Source organism: Bubalus bubalis, chromosome 3 (genome assembly GCF_019923935.1).
Source record: "Bubalus bubalis isolate 160015118507 breed Murrah chromosome 3, NDDB_SH_1, whole genome shotgun sequence".
Taxonomy (NCBI): Eukaryota; Metazoa; Chordata; class Mammalia; order Artiodactyla; family Bovidae; genus Bubalus; species Bubalus bubalis.
The window spans coordinates 52,334,631-52,359,912 of record NC_059159.1 but is presented as its reverse complement, the minus strand read 5'-3'; the positions used below and the strand labels follow the sequence as shown (position 1 = coordinate 52,359,912).

The following is a 25,282-nucleotide window of genomic DNA, read 5'->3' as shown; positions in this document are numbered from 1 at the left end:
AAAAAATAAAGTCTGACACTGTTTCCCCATCTATTTCACCATGAAGTGATGGGACCAGATGCCATGATCTTAGTTTTCTGAATGTTGAGCTTTAAGTCAACTTTTTCACTCTCATCTTTCACTTTCATCAAGAGGCTTTTGAGTTCCTCTTCACTTTCTGCCATAAGGGTGCTATCATCTGCATATCTGAGGTTATTGATATTTCTCCTGGCAATCTTGATTCCAGCTTGTGCTTCTTTCAGCCCAGCGTTTCTCATGATGTACTCTGCATAGAAGTTAAATAAACAGGGTGACAATATACAGCCTTGACATACTCCTTTTCCTATTTGGAACCAGTCTGTTTTTCCATGTCCAGTTCTATCTGTTGCTTCCTGACCTGCGTATAGGTTTCTCAAGAGGCAGATCAGGTGGTCTGGTATTCCCATCTCTTTCAGAATTTTCCACAGTTTATTGTGGTCCACACAGTCAAAGTCTTTGGCATAGTCAATAAAGCAGAAATAGATGTTTTTCTGGAACTCTCTTGCCTTTTCCATGATCCAGCAGATGTTGGCAATTTGATCTCTGGTTCCTCTGCCTTTTCTAAAACCAGCTTGAACATCAGGAAGTTCACGGTTCACATATTGCTGAAGCCTGGCTTGGAGAATTTTGAGCATTACTTTACTAGCATGTGAGATGAGTGCAATTGTGTGGTAGTTTGAGCATTCTTTGGCATTGCCTTTCTTTGGGATTGGAATGAAAACGGACCTTTTCCAGTCCTGTGGCCACTGCTGAGTTTTCCAAATTTGCTGGCATATTGAGTGCAGCACTTTCACAGCATCATCTTTCAGGATTTGAAATAGCTCAAGTGGAATTCCATCACCTCCACTAGCTTTGTTCGTAGTGATGCTTTCTAAGGCCCACTTGACTTCACATTCCAGGATGTCTGGCTCTAGGTGAGTGATCACACCATCGTGATTATCTTGGTCGTGAAGATCTTTTTTGTACAGTTCTTCTGTGTATTCTTGCCACCTCTTAATATCTTCTGCTTCTGTTAGGTCCATACCATTTCTGTCCCTTATCAAGTCTTTCCTTAACTCATCCTTAATTTACCTCTCTGTTGCACTGAAGCTATTGACCACAGCATTTTAAAAGTACACTCCCTTGACTTCTGTGATTCTTTTGTGATTTTTTCTTTCCTAATTCTTCATCTTATCTTCTTGATGTCTTGCTTCTCAGACTTTCTCAAAATTACTTATTTAAAAAATTCAAACCTCCTGAACCGTTAAAAAATAACACCTTTGAAGTTTTTCAAACTTTGCAGAGTTGCAAGAATAGTACAGTGATTACCAGTTGTTAATTTTGCCGTATTTTCTTTATCTGCCGCTCCCTTTATCTCTCCTCTCTCTGTATGTACACATATGTATATTCAAAGTTTTTATTTTTTTGCTATACAAATTGAAAGTTATTTGCAGATATGGCACTTTGCCTTTAAAATCTCTAGTATGTGTCTCTTAAGAATAGGGCATTTTCATACATAACAACAATGTAATTATCATATTTGGGAAGTTTAATATTGGTATACAATTCTGTTTTCCTGATACATTGTCTATAGTCAAAGTTCCCTAGTTATGTCAATAATATCCTTTACAGCTATTTTTTGTTTTTAATATCGAGGATTTAAAGAAGGATCACACATTACATTGAGTAGTCTGGTGTCTTCAGTTTCCTTTACTCTAGAGTCCTGTGTCTTTAGTTTCTTTTGCTTTAGTTTCCTTTACTTTTTTGTCTTTCATGACACTAACATTTTTTGAAGACTCTGGGCCAGTCATTTTGCAGAGTGACCCTGATTTGGATATGTTTCATTATTTCCTTATAAAAATGCTTAAATTTTAAATTTAAGTTAAATGCTTTCTGCAGGAATATTTACATGAGTATTGTGTCCTTAGGAAGCTCATAGTGTTAGTCTATCTCATTATTTGATGAGTTTGATCATTTGGTTAAGGTGGTGTCCACAAAACTTCCCATTCTACAGATGCCGTTTTCCCTCTGTAATTAAAAAGTATCTATGGAATGAAAATTAGAGATTCTGCTAATATTCCATCCTAATAATCTTTTACACCCAATGGTTTTACTATCCATCATTTCTTAGCCAAATCAGGTAATACTCTGGTGATTATAAAGTGGAGACTTTTCTGTTGTATCATTTTTTTGTATATTAGTTGTCATTTTTCTGTAAAGAAGAGATTTTCATATATTTAAAAAATTTTTTAAACCATTTTTATTTATTTTTTGGCTGCACTGGGCTTTCTCTAGTTGTGACGAGCAGGGGCTCCTCTCCAGTTGTACTGCGCAGGCTTCTTTTTGTGGTGGCTTCTCTTGTGGAGCACGGGCTCTAGGCACAAGGACTCAACAGTTGCAGCTTGTGTGCTGGGCTCTAGAGCACACAAGCTTCAGTAGTTGTGGTGACAGGTTTAGCTGTGCGCTGGCATATGGTATCTTCCTGGAAATCCGTGTCCAAATCTGTGTCCCCTGCATTGGCAGGCGAGGCCTCAACCATGGACCATTAGTGAAGTCCCAAAGTTTAGTTTTTTAAAACAGTGTGGACTACTTTTTTCATAGTGTTATCCATTTCTTTCATTATTCAATTTTTGGTATGAAAAATTTCCGAAATTTTTCTGAAGAGAGCTCTTTTAGGAAGGCTTCTGTGTCCTTTAACATATCCCCGTTAGTTTTGGAGTGCTCCCTTTCTGTACAGCAGTGTGCTCCAGGTTTACCTTGCGTGTTCCCTCACCCTGGCCTGGCACCATCTGTTTTTCCATGGAGCCCTGGTTTGTTTGTTAGAGAAACCAGGATCTGATTTCCAAGCTATGGTCTTTGCTACTGAAGTGTCATTCTTCTGGCTCTTTCAGAACAGAGCTAGGAAGTTTTGTTTTTGTTTTAAATCATGGCTTCACATTGATATTCCTAATTTCAGTCCAGTTCTTTAGGGTTCTTTTTTCTTCAGTCTACATTTACATTTCTTTTTCCACATTGAGAAAAGCCTGATAACAACAGTTACTCATTTACTTAGTGGTACAGTATATGCTAAAAGTTTGAGAATTATAATACCAAGAGTACTAGTAGTAGCTGCAAGCCTACTAAGTGTGGCTTAAGATTTCCTTGCAATTTTTGTTACGCTTACATATATGTTACTTAAGAATGTGCAGTGTAAAGTTATTTAAATATCTTCTTTCTCTTTTTGTGGTAAAATTATCAAAGAACTGGATTGGCCAAAAAGTTCACGTGGGTTTTTGTACTATTGTATGGAAAAACCCAAATGAACTTTTTGGCCAACCTAATAAAAATCAATTAAATTTATGTATTTCTCCTGTATTCAGTTTTATTTGCCTCCCCTGTCCTTGTTGATTTAATATTTTTTGAAATGTATAAAACATCATGGTTCAGAATTCAAGATCTCCATTTTATAATCACCATATGATATTGATTCAGGTAAGAAGAGAAATAAATGATAAAACTATTAAGGTTTTACTTAAAATTCCTATTCCTTTTCTTGCCTTCCCACAGTTGTTAGCTCTTTTTTATTTTTTTTGATAGGTTTCTTGTTGGGATTTTATTTTATTTTATTTTCTTGACCGCACCACACAGCATGTAGGATCTTAGTTCCCTGACCAGGGATTGAACCCAGGACCTTGGCAGTGAGAACTAGACTGGCAGGGAATTCCCTTTCGTTAACTTTTGACTTATCTTAGTTGTGCTCATTATTGCGTTTATAAGGATGTACATATTATTATATTTTTATTTCCTCTTTTACACAAAAGGTAGCATACTGTGTATACTGCTGTGCCATATATGTTCTTTTGCACCTTGCTTTCATAGAGATATTCCTTGTTTTTTAAAAAAACATTTTTTTTCTTTCTTTATTTGGCTGCTGTCTTAGGTGCAGCATGCAGGGCTTTTAGTTGTGGCACGTGGGATCTAGTTCCCTGACCAGCGATTGCACCCACGCCCCCTGTGTTGGGAGTGCAGAGTCTTAGCCACTGGACCACCAGGGAGGTCCCCCTCATTCTTTTTATAGCTTTATAGGGTTTTCATTCACTATCCTGTGCTTAGGCATTTAGGTTGTTTCTAATGTTTCACTTTTACAAATATTAACAATATTCCAACCAGTAGCCTTGTGTACATGCTTTTTCATGTCCAGAACAATGTATCATTTCCCCAAAACTTTCTTCTTTGTTTCCATTTCCTCAGTGACACTATTAGTTACACAGAAACCATGGTATCATTCTTCGCATATCTTATTAGTCAGGAAGTGCTTCTGCTGCTGCTGCTAAGTCGCTTCATTTGTGTCCGACTCTATACAACCCCATAGACGGCAGCCCACCAGGCTCCCCCGTCCCTGGGATTCTCCAGGCAAGAAAGTGCTAATGATGCAATTTTACCCTTTTCCCCCCCAGCTTCATTTTCTTAGTTACAGATTTTACTTCTTGCTTACTTTACTAGCCTCCTAACAGATGTTGTTTCTTCCCTAAAACTTCACACTGCTACTTGAACTGTCTTTCTTAAAGACAAGGGTTATTCATTTACCTTACCTCAAGATTTCTTCTCAACCTCTAAAAATATAATTCAAATGCCTTTGCCTCCATGCTCAGACTTTCCATTTCCTGGCCTCCACCTGTATCTCCAGCCTAATACATCTCCTAAACGCTTCTAACCATACTGAGCTACTTAATAGATCCTCTCAACATGCCCAGTCCTGTCAGGTCTCTTTTGCATTGGGAATGCCTTTTTTTTTTTTTTCCCACCATCCACATTTTATCTTAGTAACTTTTTATGACACAGCTCAGGTATACCACCTGCAGGAAGACTTCCGGCTGTCGTATTTACTTCTGCTGTTCACCCACAGCACCTGGTGCTTAGCTCCATTGACTCCTCTCTCTTCCCTGGGACTTTGGGCTCCTATGGGCTGGAGACTCCTATGAATTCTGCTTTCTTGTTAAGAGCCTAGAAAAGAGTAGGCATTCAAAAAAGTTAGTGAATATCTGAATAAACTTGATCTGTTTACATTAAAACAAATTATTTAGGTTTTCATTTACATGTTTACTGCAGAAAAATCCAAACAGTGCAGATGTATATAAGAGGCAAGTGTCTTCCATTTCCCCTGTCTGAGTCTCTAGTGAGACCTAAGATTAATAGTTTAATGTTGGCAAGAAAAGCACAAAATAGATTTTCCTGATCCTATAGGATAAAAATGTCTACTATTTTGTTCTTATAGATCATCTCTTTTCCTTTAGGCAATGATAGTAAGAAATGCTAAAGATACAGCTCATACAAAAGCAGAACGGAATATTCTGGAGGAAGTAAAGCATCCTTTCATTGTGGATTTAATTTATGCCTTTCAGACCGGTGGAAAACTCTACCTCATCCTTGAGTATCTCAGCGGTCAGTACACAGTTTGGTGTAATTATTTGCATTAGCTCCAGAAACTTGTTCAAAACATTATTTTTCAAAAGAACAATGCTTTTTCCCAGTGTGACCAAATAGTTCTTAAAATCGACAAGTAACATTAGGAATTCATATGGGACCAAATGTTTCTTTTTGTAGACAAATATGAAGGAAACTTTAAAGGTTGTCTTTTTTCTTCATCTCTAATGTTTTATCTTAATTCTCTTGTAATCAGTTAACAAAATAACAAACACCTAATGGATAGCCATCAAATTGACTGCACTTGGGTAAGATAATAAAATTCAATAAACCACTTACTGAAAAGGAAAACTTAGAATATTGTTTAAGGTAATGAGTATTTTTGGTATTGCATCTTTAAACAGAAGTTTTTTTGTTTAATGTAGTTCTACAGATAGATTTTTCAGTTTTACATTGGAAATCCCCCACTCATTCCAGGACTTACCCCTTCCTAGGAATTCATGGCACCCCATAGCATTTTTAGATAGCAGGTATCTATTTTCAGCAAATACACTTGAGTTTTCTGAAAAACAGATTTCACAGTAGCCTGTAACATGGAATAGAAAGCTGCACAATTTAATAACTTTTTTGGGACTGTTACCATTTTTTCTTGTAACTCTATTTTAACATAGTTTCAGATTTACACAAAAAAGGTGCAGCAGTAAGACAAAGAATTCCCACCTGCTATTCACCTAGATTCCCCAAGTGTTACCATTTTACTACACCATTTTACTACAGTTGTTTTGTTTCATCATTCTTTTTTCCCCCTCTCTGTATATGTATATATGCAGGTGTGTATATAGATATATATACATAAATATGTTTATAGACATATAAACACACATATGTGTATATACATAATTTTTTCTGAACTGTTGAAGAGAGTGTTGCAGACTTGATTTCCATTTATCCCTGAATATTTCAGTGTATAATTTTCTGAAATTAACCACAGTATCTTACATAACTCTACCAAAATTATCAAAATAGGAAATTAACACTGATAGCAGTAATCTCTTTCCTTAGTTTCCCATAATCTGTAACAGTTCCTAAGTCTTTCTTTGTCTTTCATGACCTTGACAGTTTTGAAGTCTAATTTGTAAAATGCATCAGTTTGGGCTTATCTGGTGTTTCCTCAGGATTAGACTCAGGTTATGCATTTTTGGGAGGACCATCGAAGTCGCGTCCTGTCCTTCTCTGTGTATCAGAGCAAGAAGTACATAAGATTTGTATCTTTGTTCCATTACTGTTGATTTTAACTTTGATCATACATATAAGGTGGTGAAGTTTTTTGTGTTTTTTTTTTGGTGAAGTTTTTCCTTTTTTAATTAGTAAGTGTCTTAAGGAGATACAAATATCTCATCTCTCATCAAGCTTTCACATACAGTTTTAGCATCCATTGATTCTTGCCTGAAACAATTAACTATGATTGCCAAGTGATTTTTCTTATTCCATCATGCCTCCTTCATTTATTTGGCATTCTACTGTAACAAAGAGCTTTCTGTTCTCCCCCATTATAAAAAAGAAATTTATCTATTCTTTTATTTAAATCATTGTGGACTCATGGATTCTAAGATTATTTAGTAGACTATAACACTTTGTTAACATTGTAACATTGTTTATTTTGATATTCAAATCATGCCATACTATTTACCTAAGACATTGACAAATTCATTCTGTTTTAAAGTTCTAAAAATGTGGAATGTGGGCATTCACTAATTTGCAAGGATGGTTTAATTACATATTAACATTTTTCTACTTACCGGTGAAATGTTAGAGAAGCTTTAATCAAGATTTTTTTTTAACCTCAAGTCTGAAATCTGTTGTAAATATTTTGAAGTTTATAGATGTAAAACCTAGAATTCCCAAACTTGTATATTTCACGTAAGAAGAACACTGCTAAAAATGGAATCCTGAGGACTTACTTTTAAACCTATAATTTTTAGGACCTGTTTTTTATTTTTAAAGGGTTGATGTCTTTTAATTATGGTTAAGAGGAAAGCACAAACCCTCTCATTAGAAGTGGATTGTTGGAAATAAAGATTGTTGTATTTCTAATGTCTTTTTCTTTTCTTTACAGGAGGAGAATTATTTATGCAGTTAGAAAGAGAAGGAATATTTATGGAAGACACAGCCTGGTAAGTGAAATTTTTGTGGTTGCATGAATTCAGGTAATAATTCCTATAATTAAAAGCAAAGTCCTGTTCCCACTGTGGGCAGCCAGTAAATTGTTCTGGAGCCAGTCAGTCACTCAGGACTCAATGGGGAGAAGCAGCTTTGGGTCTTGGCAGCTATTAGAGATCACATCATTCCTTTGCCCCCAGGCCTTGGGTGGAACGTTCTTCACACCAGTTCCTAACAGAACCATTCTCACTGGGGCTTTATTTCCTTGAATTGGTAAGCTGCCTGCCTTGGCTCTGGGTGAGTGTGGTTTTCCAGTGAAACTTTTATGTGTGGACCCATGGAAAGTATCAGAAACCATCTCCTTTATTTTGTAGACTTTCCAGTTCCCAAGGTGCAGTCTTAGGGAGGTGATAAGTCTGCACACATCATCTGTGGATTGATTCAGTGGCCAGGATGGGATCTACCCTTCTATTTCTTAAGATGGCATCTGCTTCAAATTAAAAATATACATACCCTTTTGTGAGATGACAGTACTGGGTAACAATAAATCAGTTTATCCTACACATTAATTGAATAGAAAACACTTAAATGTTTTTTTCTACCTTAATTACCAAACTGCATTCCATTGTTTAATTTCAGGCCTTTTCTAACACAGAAGCTGCATTTAAGAGCCTTAGGGATGAAGTGCCCTTTTTTGGAGGAGGCTCTCTGAGCCGTGTTGGAGGCTGTGTTTGTGGTCCTGCTGGCTGTGAAACTGCCTCAGTTCTCTAGGACACACCCTCTCCATCCTGGAGTAATCTGCAGGATTGCAACATTGTTATGCAGCCAGTATTGCAGTGCCTTGTGCTTTTCGAATCCAGACAGGGTTGACTCAGCCCTTTATTCTTTTGAGGTAGATAAATTTGAGTGTCACACAATTTATAGTTGTGGGCTGGCTGGCAAGAGGGAGGGCAGATACTGTGGGCATGAGCTGTATATAAATATGCAGCTGTATTAAGTAAGGGATGAGTGGGCTTTTAAGGGTCAGGTTATAAGGTATTTTTTAAACTAAGGCTTGATCTCGGAGAATAATGAAGTTCCTGTTTCCTTTGGAATTTAAAAATTGGGGGTGGGTGGGAGAAATTTGCTTTGATCTGAATGACTATTGGCCCAGTTCCCACATAGACAGAACAAAACATGACCAGTGACAGTTTGGCATAATCTGGACTTCTTTGCAGTTTTAGCAAGATGTTTTATTGATGAAATAAAACATTTTATAGTTTCACTAAACAAGTGAAACATAAATGTCTCCATGCATTTTGGCAGCAGCCTATGCCATCTCTTTTCCCCATACCCACCCCCACTAATTTGGTCTTTGGTGCATGTCTATTTCTTTCAAGGAATTTTGCTCCAAACATAAACTGCTTTGAGTGGATTATTCTTTTTAATTTTATTAAATCACTTTTGTTTCCAGCTTTTACTTGGCAGAAATCTCCATGGCTTTGGGGCATTTACATCAAAAGGGGATCATCTACAGAGACCTGAAGCCGGAGAATATCATGCTTAATCACCAAGGTGGAGATATACTGTAAACAGTTCTATAGTAAATAATCATCTTAAAATCTTCCCACACAGGTTCATGGTCATTTTCAAAGCCCCATATTCATGTGTCTGTTACTGTACGTTCCTCCCTCAGAATTTATAGCATCATGATGCTTGTACTTACGGTTAATGAGATTGAAAAGAGTTGAGGATAACTGGCCACTCAACTCCCTTTTCTAGTTTAACCTTTACTCTTTATAGCTTTGTCATTCTTTTGAAATCCTTACATAAAGTGTGGTGAGCTAAAAGCCAGTCCAAATACTAATTTTGGTTTGTTTCTTAAGTTGGAAAGTGAAATCTTAACTTTATAAATGGAGTTTTCTTTAATGATGAAAATACAGAAATATTAGAAACAATGTTTTTATGATAAATTTTATTAATGCTATATAAAAGAGAAGGAGATTAGAACTGAACCAAACCATTTGATTATACTTTGGAAATAAAATGTTTAGTAGGCATCAGTTTATTCTTGTTGTTTGTAATAAATGTAGGAATCAGACAAACTAATATTCTATACAGCTGTGGGTACAGCAGAGTGAACCTTGATTGTAACTGCATGTTGGTACAGACAGTTCAGCTTATGTGAGAGTAACCTGGGCTGGGGAGACTTGGCAGTTCACTCACATCCCAGAGGAGCAGCCAGCCAATCCGGGTATCTGGGGGTTAGTGGCAGCTGCTGATCCTTAGGTGTCTATCAGAGGACGCAAGAGGTAGTTAATGCTCGTACAGAAAATGGCTTATGGACAACCGATGCCAGAATAAATGTTTCAAATTGTGGGTTTTTTCTCTTTTCTTCTCCCCCTCTCCTTTTTTTTTTTTTTTTAAAGAAATGCTGTATTTAACCACATTTGTCGTGGATATCTATGTATCTTCCTTTCTCCCAGTTCTGTCCTCATTGCCTCAGATTTAGATTCTGAATTCTAAGACAAGGAATAGAATAGGAATGTGATTAGTTAGCTTCTTTGATCCATAACCTAAGTATATCAGATAGTTCTGTGAAAATGTCATATTTCTTCTTCTGTGTCAGAGTGAAGTACACATTTACATGTGAGTTAATGGTCCATTGCCTTTTCTTGAAATAAACTTGCAATAGTAGGGTCCCTGGGGTTGCTGAACCACTGGATAGCTAATGACAGGTCAGTAGGACTAAACTTGAACTGAAGTGTTCTTTGTATAAGGTGATGAGTTTTTTACTTTCTGGATCAGAAATGATGGTTCCATGCTATGTAGCAATTTCATTTCTTTTTCCAAACTGCATTGGCAGAATAAGCTAACTTGTTATAGTGACTAAGACTGTTTTAAGAACTGTTAAGTCACAGTTCATGGTGATAAAAGCAATACATTTGAAGTACATTGTCACACCTTTGTTTAAAACATGCAGAAGATTTTTTTTTTAGGGTCTGTATACTTAATCCAGACTTCATCAAGTTTTCCCAGGACTTACTTGCTCAGGATGATAAAGGATTTTTGGTATAAAGTAAAGCTGGAGCCTTAGACAAGCTGTTTTGTCTTTTTCTCATATTTATTTTCCCACAAGATAGATTATATCACTGGCAAAGGTAATTTTGCCTTACCCTTCACAAATTAGCATCCTTATTTTTGGATGGAACATTGCTAGTTCTTGATCTCAAAAAATAAATTTAAGGCAGAAAAATTAAAATGAAAGGATAGATTATTATCTTGTATGAAAACATTTAAACACTGCACGTACTTAGAATTCTCAGAATAACCATCTTTAATCTTTCCTTCTAGGTCATGTCAAACTAACAGATTTTGGACTATGCAAAGAATCTATTCATGACGGAACAGTCACACACACCTTTTGTGGAACAATAGAATACATGTGAGCTGCATGTTGAAAGAAATATTACTGGTTTGGGGGTAATAGCTAACTTTTACCTGGTTTAAGTAATAAGTGTGCTAAATTTTCTGTTGCACTATTTGATTCTGTATCTTGTAGAAATTTTAATTCAGATGATATGCAACTAGTGGACTGTTTAGGTGTATTATTTTTCTCTTTGTAGGGCCCCTGAGATCTTGATGAGAAGTGGCCACAATCGTGCTGTGGATTGGTGGAGTTTGGGAGCATTAATGTATGACATGCTGACTGGAGCAGTAGGTGCACAGTTGAAAGCTGCATGTATTATGATCTGTGCTGAGTAGTTACAAAGTCATTACAAGAAGAGATGATGTCTAGTTTTGGAAGATGTTACCAATGAAATTATTTATTTTTCAATGAAGTTATTTTTAAAAAATCTAACACTAGCAATGCTTTATTAGTGGTATTATGGGCCTCTGTACTTTTAGAAGTATTTCCATCTGTACTTTTTGAAGTATTTTCATTTAGATGATCTGTGTCATGGCCTGTGATCCTATGAATCAGAGGCAAAACAAGTATTGCCCTTATTTTATAGATGGACAAAGTGAAGCATAAAATCAGATGGCTCACCCATTATCACACCAGGCTAATGGTAGAAAACCAGTTCCTTCCAGGACATTGCTTTTTCTCTGTGCCATTGCTTAAAAACTACAGCTCTTTAGCGCTCAGTCATCCCACATCACAGCATACATTTCTGATCTCTGTGTAACTAATTCAGGAAATGGATAATTCTGTTATTTAAAATTTGATATTCTTTCTATGCTAATTTTTCTTACTCTCTTCTATTCTTAGCCCCCGTTCACTGGGGAGAATAGAAAGAAAACAATTGACAAAATCCTCAAATGTAAACTCAATTTGCCTCCCTACCTCACGCAAGAAGCCAGAGATCTGCTTAAAAAGGTAGGATTCTAAAATTAGCACTCAACGCATAAGTCTCAACTACTAGGATTTAAATAGACAGAACTGAATATATATTTTGAATATAGAATCATACACAGATGTTGACAAAAAAGCTTACAGTTTTTGCCTCCAAAGTACAAATGTGTTTATTTAAAGACTTTCTTTTCTTTTTATTCCCAGAAAATATTTGGAAATAATTAATAAAGCATATGTTCTTAAGGCAAAATAGACCTGCAAATTCTATAAAGAAAAAAATAATCAGTTTGATTAAGTTCATCAGTGTTTTTCTTTTCCTTCCTAAAAGCTGCTGAAAAGAAATGCTGCTTCTCGTCTTGGAGCTGGTCCTGGGGATGCTGGAGAAGTTCAAGTAGGGACTGGCATGTTTGGTTATTTGAGGGGAAGATAATGCCAATTTTATATATTTGTGAAGGTTATATGTAGTTGCTCAGAAGTATATCTTATTTTGTGATTGGTAACTTCAAATAGTCTGTTAAGTTGTCAATCCAGTGAAGTCTGTTCCCCTTAATCTTTCTTCCTGCTTTTTTTGTTTCATTTTTTCCCAGGCTCATCCATTCTTCAGACATATTAACTGGGAAGAACTGCTGGCTCGGAAGGTGGAGCCCCCCTTCAAACCTCTTTTGGTGTGTATTCATGAAAGCATATAATTTGAGAGACCTGGTACTTTTTTACAGTAAGAAAATCTCAGACCAGTTAGAAATATTTATTAATGATACAAAAACCTTTGGCCTATCCTCTCTTCTCTTCACAATCTGTATTCTGCGCAGTCTTTTAAGGAACTACAGCAGCAATTGATGACTATATTAACTGGTTTTAAGTTGGTTGCTTAAAATAATTAAATAGTTTAAGTAATTGGGACTTTGAGTTTTCTTGCTTTGTTTTTGTTTTGCTTAACTCAGCCCATTTTGAATTTGCTTTCATATAGCAAAGTGTCATAAACTAGGTGGCTTAAACAAAAATTTACTGTGTTGCAGTTCTGGAGGCTAGAAGTTCAAGATCAAGGTATTGTCAGGGTTGGTTCTTGCTACAGGCTATGAGAGGCTGTTTCATGCTTATCTGCTAGCCTTTGGTGGTTTGCTGGCAGTCCTTGGCATTTCTTGGCTTGTAGGCACATCATCCTGTCTTTTCCTTCATGTTCATGTGGCATTCTCCTTGTGTGTAGATCTGCATCCAAATTTTTCTGTTTTTTGTAAGAACACCAGTCATTGGATTAGATAGCATATTCAAAAGCAGAGACATTACTTTGCCAACAAAGGTCCATCTAGTCAAGGCTATGGTTTTTCCTGTGGTCATGTGTGGATGTGAGAGTTGGACTGTGAAGAAAGCTGAGTGCCGAAGAATTGATGCTTTTGAACTATGGTGTTGGAGAAGACTCTTGAGAGTCCCTTGGACTGCCAGGAGATCCAACCAGTCCATTCTGAAGGAGATCAGCCCTGGGACTTCTTTGGAAGGAATGATGCTGAAGCTGAAACTCCAGTACTTTGGCCACCTCATGCAAAGAGTTGACTCATTGGAAAAGACTCTGATGCTGGGAGGGATTGAGGGCAGGAGGAGAAGGGGACGACAGAGGATGAGATGGCTGGATGGCATCACTGACTCGATGGACATGAGTCTGGGTGAACTCCGGGAGTTGGTGATGGATAGGGAGGCCTGGCGTGCTGCAATTCATGGGGTCGCAAAGAGTCGGACACGACTGAGTGACTGAACTGAACTGAACTGAACTACTCCAGTATGACCTTATCTTAACTAGTTACATCTGTAATGGCCTTCATTCCAAACGAGGTTACATTCTGAGGTCCTGGGGTTAGAACTTCATCATGTGAATGTTGGAGGGACACCATTCAAACCATAGCAATATGTTTATAAGTGAATGAGTTAGTGTATTAGTTCTTTCTTTTTTCCATCTCAAGAATTTGAGAAAAGATAATTTCTTTTTCTGTTTCTTGAAGTGGAGGAAAAGGAGTAGGATAACGATGATGGTTATTTGGTCCTAGGAGCACAGGGGTTGCTTGCTTTAAAATTTCAATATATTTTAAAATTTAAAATTTGAACATGACCGTCAGGGTAAAACCCTCATGTACCAACTGCCCAGCTTCAAAAATTATCAGGTCATCTTGTTTAAACATTAACATAACCACTGTGCTATTATTATAATAACTAAAAAGCTAACAATTTCCCTAGTTGTTTCTTCTTTTCCCTGTTGTTTTGATTCAATAAGGATTCAGTCAAGACCTGTATAGGTTGACTGTGTTTTTTTAAGTCTTAAGAAACTGATGAGTTTCTTAACTGATCCATAGATCAGTTCAGTTCAGTTCCTCGGTCGTGTCCTACTTTTTGAGACCCCATGGACTGTAGCACGTCAGGCTTCCCTATCCCACACCAACTCCTGGAGCTTGCTCAAACTCATGTCCATCGAGTCAGTGATGCCATCCAACCATCTCATCCTCTATCTTCTTTTCCTCCTGCCTTCAATCTTGCCCAGCATCAGGGTCTTTTCCAATGAGACAGTTCTTAGCATCAGGTAGCCAGGAATTTCAGCTTCAGCAGACAGTCCTTCCAATGAATATTCAGGACTGATTTCCTTTAGGATGGACCGGTTTGATCTCCTTGCACTCCAAGGGACTCCCAAGAGTCTTCTCCAACACCACAGTTCAAAAGCATCAATTCTTTGGCGCTCAGCTTTCTTTACGGTCCAACTCTCACATGCGTACATGACTACTGGAGAAACCATAGCTTTGACTAGATAGACCTGATATCTGCTCTCAATTCCTCTTTTGAGGACTTACTAAAGAAACTTTACCATTTGTCCTGTGCAGTTTCTCATATTTTGATTTTGCTGATTTTAACTCCATGACATGTCCTCAGCCATGTTCACCTGTTCCTCATATTTCTGAAAACTAATAGTACAGATTTAGTTTAGATCTGATTGAGATTAAATTTTTGGTGCTATATATATATTGATCAGAAGGTATAATGTGTACTTAAACATTTCTTTTAGTGATGTTAGTGGTCATTAATCATTGCCTGTATCAGTGGTTCTCAGCCAGGGTTGATTTGGCAATGTCAGAGACAAGCTGTCACAACTTAGGGAGGAGTCCTACTGGTACTTAGGAGCAGAGGCCAGAGATGCCATTAAACATCCTGTAACGCACCGGACAGCCTCCTGCCACAAGAGTCACCAGGTCCAAAATGTCAATAGTGCTAAGGCTGAGAATCTAGAGCCTAGTTAGTTCCAAGATTTTGTTAAGGGTTTGCAGAATTGTCCTACTCTAATAATCATGATTCGTTCTTTATTAGCTGGAATTGTCCTGTGAAAAGATACTCTTAAACCTCAGCTGTTTGGTTACCTGAGGCACAGTTTATATAGAAAAGGCAGGATAAAAGTTTTCTTTCCCAGTTCGTGAAATAATGAATTAGTTCCCTAGCATCTTCCAAAATTGACCAATGAATTATGTGATTTTTTTTACTACAATTATGAATTCATGCTGTTTAACATATTTGAGTTTTAATTCATTTCAGTTATTTTTATTGATGTTCAGCTTTTCTCATCTTTAGACATCTTTTCCATCCTGTTGGTTCCCAAGTTCTTTTTTTTTTTTTTTGGCTTTGCTACGCTGTGCAGCATATGGAGTCTTACTTCTCTAACCAGGGATTGAACCTAGGCCACTGGCAGTGAAAGCGCAGAGTCTTAACCACTGGACCACCAGGGAAGGCCTGATTCCTGAGTTCTTTTGACACAACCACGAGTCTGATGTTGCACCAGAGAGAAGAAACAGATCGGATAGTCAGATTTAGGTGATAATATTCCTTCACAAGAAAATACACTCAGGCAGAGCAGAATATTATTCTTGCTGCTAGAAAAATATAAAGGAATGAACAAGCTATGGGAAGAATCTTTTTAACTAGAGCATGTTATAAATGTACTTTGTGTTTAAACTCTGCTTCAAGTTTTTTACAGCTTTGCCAATTGTGCAGATTGTCTCTAAAAAGGTATTTAGCCACTGGGCTAGGCACACTGAAGCTTTGTGAGAGGGGATGATTGATTCTCAGATTTTTAATAGAAATGATAACTAAAGATGTCATTTGACCTTTGATACTTTCTAGTTGTATTTATTTTTCAATCTGTGCCTGCTCAGGCTGTTCTACTCTTTTATTACAGTCAAACCCTGAGAAAAGAGCTTTATCTGGAGCCTTCTCTAATGCATGTAATGCGATTGATTGTTATGTATAATACAGTCTCGGAGAAGGCAATGGCACCCCACTCCAGTACTCTTTGCCTGGAAAATCCATGGACGGAGGAGCCTGGTAGGCTGCAGTCCATGGGTCACTAGGAGTCAGACACGACTGAGCGACTTCACTTTTACTTTTTACTTTCATGCATTGGAGAAGGAAATGGCAACCCACTCCAGTGTTCTTGCCTGGAGAATCCCAGGGACAGGGAAAGCCTTGTGGGCTGCCATCTGTGGGGTCACACAGAGTCGGACACGACTGAAGCGACTTAGCAGCAGAAGCAATACAGTCTGTTCACCATTTTCTAATTGTTTTTTTTTTTTTTTATAAAGCAATCAGAAGAGGATGTGAGTCAGTTTGATTCCAAGTTTACACGTCAGACACCTGTTGACAGCCCAGACGACTCAGCTCTCAGTGAAAGTGCCAACCAGGTCTTTCTGGTAAGTGAAAGACTTTCCAGTGTAGCCATGGGAAATTTAAATATGAGGATGGGCCCTTTTCAATAAGAAAATTAGAATGTAGATAACCTGAGTTGCTTTTTTTAAGTTATCCACTTATGACTTATCATTGATAAGTAATTGATGTTGCATAACTCAGCATTCTATGTTAGTGATTAGAATCAGAGTATATGATTCATTTTTTGAATAGGCTGCTGACTTAAAATGTTTGGCTCAGCATCTTAGCTAAAAGCCACACAGCCATAGTAGTAGAAGAAGGGCTCATAGTAACTATTTTATTCCTGAAACAGCTCAAGATTTTTATCTGTAGGGGATTTTTAACCTGTTGATTTTGAATATTTGACATCAAAATACATTGCTTCATGTGTGACTGTAAGCAAATTAACCCTAAGGAGGAAGTATCTGTATTGATTTATACTTTGTCTCCTCAGATAGAAAGCCAAAACTTCTAGATTTTGATCAACAAAAATGATAGATTTATATCTGATGACCATCATTGCATATTATTTGCCTAGTGCTTATTTTATTACTATAAGTACATGTCATTTGTTTCCCTCGTCATTTGTCATTATCCTTTGGCATTTCTTTTTGGACTATCTCTAGGGAGAATAGAATATGGGAAAAGTAATCATTTGGAAATTTTTTCTCCCTTGTTTACTAGTTCACAGGATTTGCCATTAACTTCATTCTCAAATCACAATGTGACACAGTGTGGTATCTTTTGGGGTGGAGGGTCAATTCTCAAGTTAGCATGGAACAGAAATCGTGTAAAATAATACTTAAATCACCATAGTACAGCATGCTTTTGAGTAAACAACACTGAATAGTAATAATTCTGTAAATGTATGATTATAGAGTAGTATAAGAATATAAATGAAAAATATAATTTTATAGCATTTTAATTACTTAAGGAAGATGAATGCATTATGTCTACATGATTTGCAAAATGACTGTATCCCCCTTAGTAAAATCTCTCCTCTAGGGGAGTAGGCATGATTCATTTTCATGCTGTTGTTGCTTTCTTTTTTTTCTCTCATGATGTGGAGTTTTATTTTCTACTGATGTGGAATTTATACCTTTGATTCAACATACAGACCTTTTCTTCAGTTGGGTGTTACAGAGTTTTAGCTAGTTTGACAATTTTTTCCCCCATTAAAAAGTTTAGAAACATCTTACCTTGCTACAAAGAAATCCAAAGTTGTGGTGGCAGAAGTTACGAAGCTAAGCTTTCATTCCGATTTGTTGAGCTTCTCTTAATTATTTAAATTGAACAACTAATGAACATAAGAACAATTCATTTTTAGGTGGTAGCCAGAATTCTGTACACAAAGATCTCTTTTAAAATTAATTTAAAATAGTAACAGCCCACTTATCTGGGGGTTGTGACTGGAGTAACTGCAGTTCAGTGAGTATTTTTTTATTGAAAGATAATCGCTTTACAGTCTTGTGTTGGTTTCTGCCATACAACAATGCAAATCAGCCATAATTATATATATAATCCCCTCTCTTTGCTGCCACTCCCTCTCCCGTCCCGCCCCTCTGTGTCGTTGTAGAGGGCCAGTCTGGGCTCCCTCTATTATGCAGCAGCTCCCCACTAGCTCTGTTTTACACCTGATAATGTGTATGTGTCAGCTGCTTTCTCAATTCACCCTACCTTCTCCTTCCCCCACTATATGCACTTCCCCTGCTGTATGCACAAGTCCATTCTCTACCTCTGAGTCTCCATTCCTTCCCGACAAATAGGTTCATCTGTACTATTTTTCTAGATTCCATAGGGTAATTGCCTTACAATACTGTGTTGGTTTCTGTCATACAGTGCAAATCAGCGTAAGTGGTGTGTGTGTGTGTGTGTGTGTGTGTGTGTGTGTGTTCCCTATTGACCCTCCCACCCACCCACCCTCCAGTAGTTTAAATCCTAATAGAATTAAAGGATATTCAAAGATGATTAAGGCAGAGTCTGGTCCTCCTGGTAGTTAAGCTTCAGCCCACTAGAACATATGTGGAAATGGCCTTGGTGGTCCACATGTAGCTGTCACAAAGTATGTGCTCTATAGAATTGCACCTCACTCTTCAGGACTTCACCCAAAGCCTTATTGAGTCTTTTTATAATAAGTCAAATGCCTACTTGTAGGTCACAAGGATAATAGAAAGGAAGATAAGTATGGGATTAACTGTTAAAGGGATGAACATTAACAGCAAGATAAATGATAGCTGGTAACCTAATAGCCAGGTCCAAGAAAGAACTAAGGCTACCAAACTGCATTATTGCCTGTTACAGTTAATAGTTTTCACAGTGTTGGCCCTTATTTGTCAGGAAAATCCAAGTCTATTCAATCATTGGCATAAAACCAGAAAGACCATATATGCCAAGTTAGAGAATTCTGTTTTTATTTTGGCCTAATAATGAGAAACTGTTTTGGGGATGAGAATATTAGTTGCTTATATATATGTGGCTAGAAACAGTAGAATTTCTCTGCATATCTTTGTATTTACCACCTTAATGTAGAGCCTGTATTTTTCCTGTTTTGTTCTACTTCTTTTAATACAGTGAAATTTTGTTTGCTGGCCTTTGGGGTTCAATGAATTCTGCTGTCTTGGGGTCTGTGCCTCTAGAAATGGCTGGAAGGAAGGTAATGGGTGTGAAATGAGATTGAGGAGGTTGGAGAGTAATCACATTGGTGATTTTAGGTGTACGTCATTATCTTGGTGTGTCAGAGACCTAGCACAAACATTTTCTCGACATTCTGTAGTCCACTGTTACTATCTTTCAGGGTTTTACATATGTGGCTCCATCTGTACTTGAAAGCGTGAAAGAAAAGTTTTCCTTTGAACCAAAAATCCGATCCCCTCGAAGATTTATTGGCAGCCCACGAACACCTGTCAGGTATTCAGACTTCGTTATTATTTTTTAATCTAGAAGAAAGCATATTGTTTAAGAAATTTATGCCAAGTTACATAAATGGAAAATCTGTCATCCTATCTGGTTGGCATAAGCACAGCATCTCTACCTTCTTATATTGCAAGTGATCCATCTGTGTCTAATCAGTGAGAAAATGCTATATAGTTTACCTTCCCTCCTGAAAGTAAGCTGCTGCACTGGAAAGTGTCCTCTTTAACCATTCATTCAACATTTATTATGCACCAGGGGTTGTGCTGTGTGCTAGGGACACATGATTATGACAGGAATTGTCCTTGTCCTGATGAAGCTTACAATTCAGTGAGTCAAAACAAACAAACAAGGAAATACAAAAAATATGTAATTACAAGTAGTGCCAAATGCTATGTGGAAAAAAAAAAGAATGTGTTAGAGAATGCAAAAAATAACATGGGGGCTCCTATTCATGAAGGAGCAAGCCATACAAAACAGAGAGGCACAGGGGTGTTACAGGTAGAAGAAAGCGCATGCAGAAGTCCTCAAGGAGGAAAAACTTGGCTGCCTTCTTGGAAATGAAAGGGAGGTCAACATTCCTGAAGTGTGGTGAGTGAGGAAGAAAATGGCAAAGGTTTGGAGAAATATTTTATTTTAAATGCAATGAGAAGCTGTTTTAAATAGGGGAGTAAAATGTTTTTTTTAAGTATCACTGATGGTTTTATGAGGGCAAGTGTGGAGGTTAAGAGACCAGTTAGGAAAGTAACAATTAGTCTAGGGGAGAGATGGCTCAGCTTCTGCCTCTGTGCCTATGTATTGGCATACATAGGAAAAGGAAATTAATTGAAAAAAAATCACACTACCCCACTTGCTTTAAATGTAAGGGAAATGTTTCTTGTTGAGATAGTACTTGAGACAAATGATAGCTCTTCCTTGTCTTAAAGCCCAGTCAAATTTTCTCCTGGGGATTTCTGGGGAAGAGGTGCTTCAGCCAGCACGGCAAATCCGCAGACGCCTGTGGAATACCCCATGGAAACAAGTGGGATAGAGCAGATGGACGTGACGATGAGCGGGGAGGCTTCAGCACCGCTTCCAATACGACAGCCAAACTCCGGACCATACAAAAAGCAAGCTTTTCCCATGATCTCCAAACGACCAGAGCACCTGCGTATGAATCTATGACAGAACAATGCTTTTAACGAATTGAAGGCAAAAAAGGTGGGGAGGGGATGTGTGAGCATCCTGCAGGGTGAAACAAGAAGACTCAAAATGACAGTCTCGAAGAGTCAGTGTCATGACAGAGAACACTTTGGACAGAGGAAAAGTAAACATGGATTTTAAAAAAATCAATCAATGGTGCAAAAAAACTTAAGTGAAAATAGTATTGCAGAACTCTTAGGCACATCAATTAATTGATTCCTAGCAACATCGTCTCAACCTATCAAGGATTTTCATGTTGATGGCTCGAAACTGACAGTATTAAGGGTAGGATGTTGCTTCTGAATCACTGTTGAGTCCTGATCATGTCGAAGAAGGGTTATCCTTCCATTAGGCAAAGTATGAATTTGCCTATAATACTTGCAACTAAGGACAAATTAGCATGCAAGCTTGGTTAAACTTTCCAGCAACATGGAATCAAAGACGAAAAAAAACTTATCAATTGATGTTTTACGTGCAAACAACCTGAATCTTTTTTTTATATAAATATATATTTTTCAAATAGATTTTTGATTCAGCTCATTATGGAAAACATCCCAAACTTTAAAAATGCGAAATTATTGGTTGGTGTGAAGAAAGCCAGACAACTTCTGTTTCTTCTCTTGGTGAAATAAAAATGCAAATGAATCATTGTTAACCACAGCTGTGGCTCGTTTGAGGGATTGGGGTGGACTTGGGGTTTATTTTCAGTAACCCAGCTGCAATACCTGTCTGTAATACTAGGAGAAAAAAAAAAAAAAAAGAATCTACTTAATCATTTCTATTTGCAGTACTGTTATGTGCTAAGCTTAACTGGAAGCCTTGGAATGGGCATAAGTTGTATGTCCTTCATTTCATCCTTATCCTGGGCCTGCATTGCACTGGAAAAATACCACCACCTTATACCAGTATTTAGTTCAAGACGTCAAACATGTTCAGCCTGTGGCTGAAGGACAGAAGCGAGTCAGGATAAAATGCATATCGTGGGGCGGCAGAGAGAGGAGGGAAATCCAGGGGAAGAGGGTGTTGCCATGGTCCACTCTCTTGTGTCTAATGTCTTTACAGCAATTTGGTAAGGTTTTAAGTTTTACTTTTTACTGTTTTTGCTGTCTACCTTCCTTATATTTCTTCCTCAACGGTTTTAAAAGGAAAAAAGATGCTTTTTTCTCCTATATTGGGGCTACATTTTTTGCTTATAGAAATATTTGATGGCCTTTTGATGAATGTCTTCCACAGTGAATAAAACTTAGTGACTTAATTTAGGAAACATGTTAACAAGACACTATGTTTTGCAGTTGTAACCAAGTCTACATACGTGATTCACAGGTACAAGAGTAAACATAAAGGTAACTTCACCTTTCTTAAATACTTCCTGCCTTAAAAGAGCATTTCCGTGACTGTAGATGGTGAAAGGGTTTAGTTATCTGCAGAGCTTTATAAAAATATATTTCAGTGCATACTGGTATAATAGATGATCATGCAGTTGCAGTTGAGTCTTATCACTTCTTTTTTGTTTGTCTTTTATAATGTCTTCAGTCTGAGTGTGCAAAGTTAATTTGTAATATTTTGCAACCCTACAATTTTTTTAAATAGATGCTGCTTGCTATGTTCTCCAGACCTTTTTGAGCCATAGGATCCAAGCCATAAAATTATTTATGCATGTTGAATTCAACCAGAAAAGAGACAAGCTTTGCTTAAACAGCAATTCAAGTGATAGAAGATGAAATCCTATGACATTAAGCAAAAATAGAACCATGAAATATGATTGGAAATACACCTTTTCAATTGTGGCAATAAACAATTGGTAACAGCTCATCTTTGGACAGAAAGTTTAAAAAAAAAAAAAATGCCTCCCTCTAGACCCCCTCTTCCCTATTGCAGCAGTCTACTGAACTTTGTAACCGTAACTAGTAAATTAGAAGCTACAATAATGATAAGGGCAGAAATTGTACTTAAAAGTGCAGGTCTTTATGATGTCTAAAAAAAAAAAAAACAGAAGCCAAAAAACTATGGTGATAGATACAGGCTTCATTTCAGACTGTAAATGACTTGTCCTACTCTGATACTTGTTTCAAATATGTTTACTAACTATTAATATTGTGTTGACTGCCTGACCAAATTCCAGTTAAAAGTTTTACACCAAAATATTCCTCCTCAGTCCTATTTGCTAGTAACATTTGCATTGTGATTGCCTGGCTATACCCAGCCCACAGGTAAACCCTTTTCATCATTAGCACTGCCAGCAGTAGTGGCAGACACCGTAACCTCCTGCACAGAAAGCATTAACTGCATACCTACCATCCAGACAGACAAGAGTTTTTCAGACTTTAAACATTAAGTGAAATTAATTTTCTATACTGTGGCCAAGTTTATTGAGAAATTGTTTCATAAATGGATATCCCTACTATGACTGTGAAAACTTGTCAAGTGCCACTTTAGTGTCACAGACAGCAAGCACACACCTATGCAATATGGCTTACCTTATATTTATTTGTAAAAACCCAAGCATAGTTTAAAATATATGTCAATAATACTAGTCTTGAGTTTCTGAAAGGGTTATTATTCCAGGTAAGTGTATAAAAAGAGATTTAAGTGTTTTTCTTTCATCACTTATTTTCTTTAAAATCAGCTATTTACAGGATATTTTTTTATTTTATACATGCTGTTTTTTAATTAAAATATAATCACTGAGAACTGAAGTTTACTAATTTTGATTTTATAAGGTTTGTAGCATTATAGAATAAACTGGGATTTATAAACCAGCTGTGATTAACAATGTAAAGTATTAATTATTGAACTTGAACCAGATTTTTAGGGAAATTATGTTATTTCTTTTTCTCCTTTATGGTCTTAACTAATTTGAATCCTTCAAGAATTTTTCCATACTATTTTTTGAGATAGAAGGTAATGGGGGTGGTGAGGGGGGAGAATGCATGTATGGTACTCCATAAATTCAACATTCTTTAAGAAATACATGATTATAAATAAACTGCATCCAAGCCTTGGATTTTATATTTAAAATAGGACCTAACTCTTTTGGTTATTCAGTCATGTGGTTCCTAGCTTACAAGGGCTAGATCTAAGATTATTCTCATGAGAAATGTTGAATTTATGAAGAATGGATTTTGAGGCTCTGAAAATGGTTAATTCCTCAAATATAAACATCAGTGTCCAAACATCTACCTTTTTTCCATAGGAGTAGACGCTAGCAAGCTGGACAAAATAATCATAAGTATTTGTCCCACCATGACCTGTGGTCTGTGGCTGACTGATACAAAATTCTTCGTGTGTGATTCTTAATTTACCACTACAGCACAAGTATTATCTCAGTGGATTATCTGAAGTAACATTTGAAAGAAGGGTTCATCTGTGTTTGCTCTTTTAAAACTTTTTTTTCCCCTACCCCAAGTTGGCTTTGCATCAATCAGAGTAAATAAATTCTTCAGCTGCCTTATTAGGAGTGCTTTGGAGGGTAACACCTTTTCTGCTTTTCATCTTGTGTTTACTGTATTAAAGTATTTGATTTCAGATTGAATGAATGTAAATAGAAATTAAATGCAAATTTGAATGAACATAAAATAGAAGTGATTTTTTTTATTATTATCATTATTACCCTAAGATAGGAAGAAGTAACTACCAGATACACAAATGGTTTCAATAATTTTTCCCATTTATATGCTAGATGTGTTCAGGTTCTCATATTTAATAAACTATATATGTGAAGAATAACAGTTGTAAAAATTGCTTTTGTGAAGAAACTGAAGGAACAAATTTGTAACAAGTTTTAGTACTGATTTTATTAGGTATTAAACATCTGTGATTTCCAAGTTCTGTCAGAATAGTAGAATGTAATAAAAAAAAGTTCATGTGAAAAATTATGTGAAAGCCAGCTTTACATAAAAACACTGAAGGACTTTCTTGTGCATCAATTTTTTCAGCCGTTATTTGCCAGCTTCATTATTTGATGTGTATGCACAAGATAACTTAGTGGACAAATCTGTTTTTAACTAATATCTCAATATATCTGCTGTAAGATGGGCGTTTTGTGTAAACCATCTCTTATTTATGAGGTAATTGAATCACATTTGCCAATATAGTTTCTCTACAGAAGTTCTCAACTGGGACTTTTTTTTATAAAACGGTAGTGACTCGATGTTAAGTCTTTCAGAGGGTATGATCTGAATTCACAGAATAAATGGGTTCTAATTCCTGTTTTTGAGCTGAAGGAATAAAAGTACAGAAATGCCTCTACTTCATCAGTGCTATTAGTGAACAACACAGCTCTCCTCCTGCATTTCCCTCCTTTTCAGTTCACAGTGAAGTGCTTGCTTGCTTGTTAAAACAAAAAATCCCCCACTGTCCACCACAGACTTGTTATTCAGTCATATTAAAAAAGCTGTCCATATGGCCATAGGGTAAGCAGGTATTGTGTTAGGGTTGAAATAACCCATGTGGTAAGATGTTACTCTTACGTTTTTACCAAGAAGTTAGCATATTTTTTACACCCAAATTCTAATCTCAAATTGTCCTTCTTAACTCATCCCTTGCTGTATACCCAAATAACAACTATTGGCTTCATCACAAAATTAG

The 25,282-nt window shown here is 36.8% G+C and overlaps 1 protein-coding gene across 5 annotated transcripts in view; it reads left to right on the top strand.

Annotated features, from left to right (window-relative positions):
* Positions 1 to 24,621, top strand: part of RPS6KB1 (ribosomal protein S6 kinase B1) — a 40,891-nt gene extending 16,270 nt beyond the window's left edge. For 2 of the 5 annotated variants that reach the window (XM_006065441.4, XM_025281173.3), the window contains exons 5-15: positions 5,271 to 5,418; positions 7,517 to 7,574; positions 9,014 to 9,114; positions 10,894 to 10,984; positions 11,166 to 11,256; positions 11,813 to 11,920; positions 12,225 to 12,287; positions 12,484 to 12,561; positions 16,501 to 16,608; positions 19,398 to 19,510; positions 20,440 to 24,264. In XM_006065441.4, coding sequence (XP_006065503.1) covers positions 5,271 to 5,418; positions 7,517 to 7,574; positions 9,014 to 9,114; positions 10,894 to 10,984; positions 11,166 to 11,256; positions 11,813 to 11,920; positions 12,225 to 12,287; positions 12,484 to 12,561; positions 16,501 to 16,608; positions 19,398 to 19,510; positions 20,440 to 20,677 — 1,197 coding nt within the window. In that variant the 3' untranslated portion in view covers positions 20,678 to 24,264. Of the gene's footprint in view, positions 1 to 5,270; positions 5,419 to 7,516; positions 7,575 to 8,199; positions 8,447 to 9,013; positions 9,115 to 10,893; positions 10,985 to 11,165; positions 11,257 to 11,812; positions 11,921 to 12,224; positions 12,288 to 12,483; positions 12,562 to 16,500; positions 16,609 to 19,397; positions 19,511 to 20,439 lie in introns of those variants that run through there. The other 3 variants (XM_006065445.4, XM_025281174.3, XM_044939615.1) reach the window with 3 other exon arrangements.
* Positions 24,622 to 25,282: the final 661 nt, after the last annotated feature.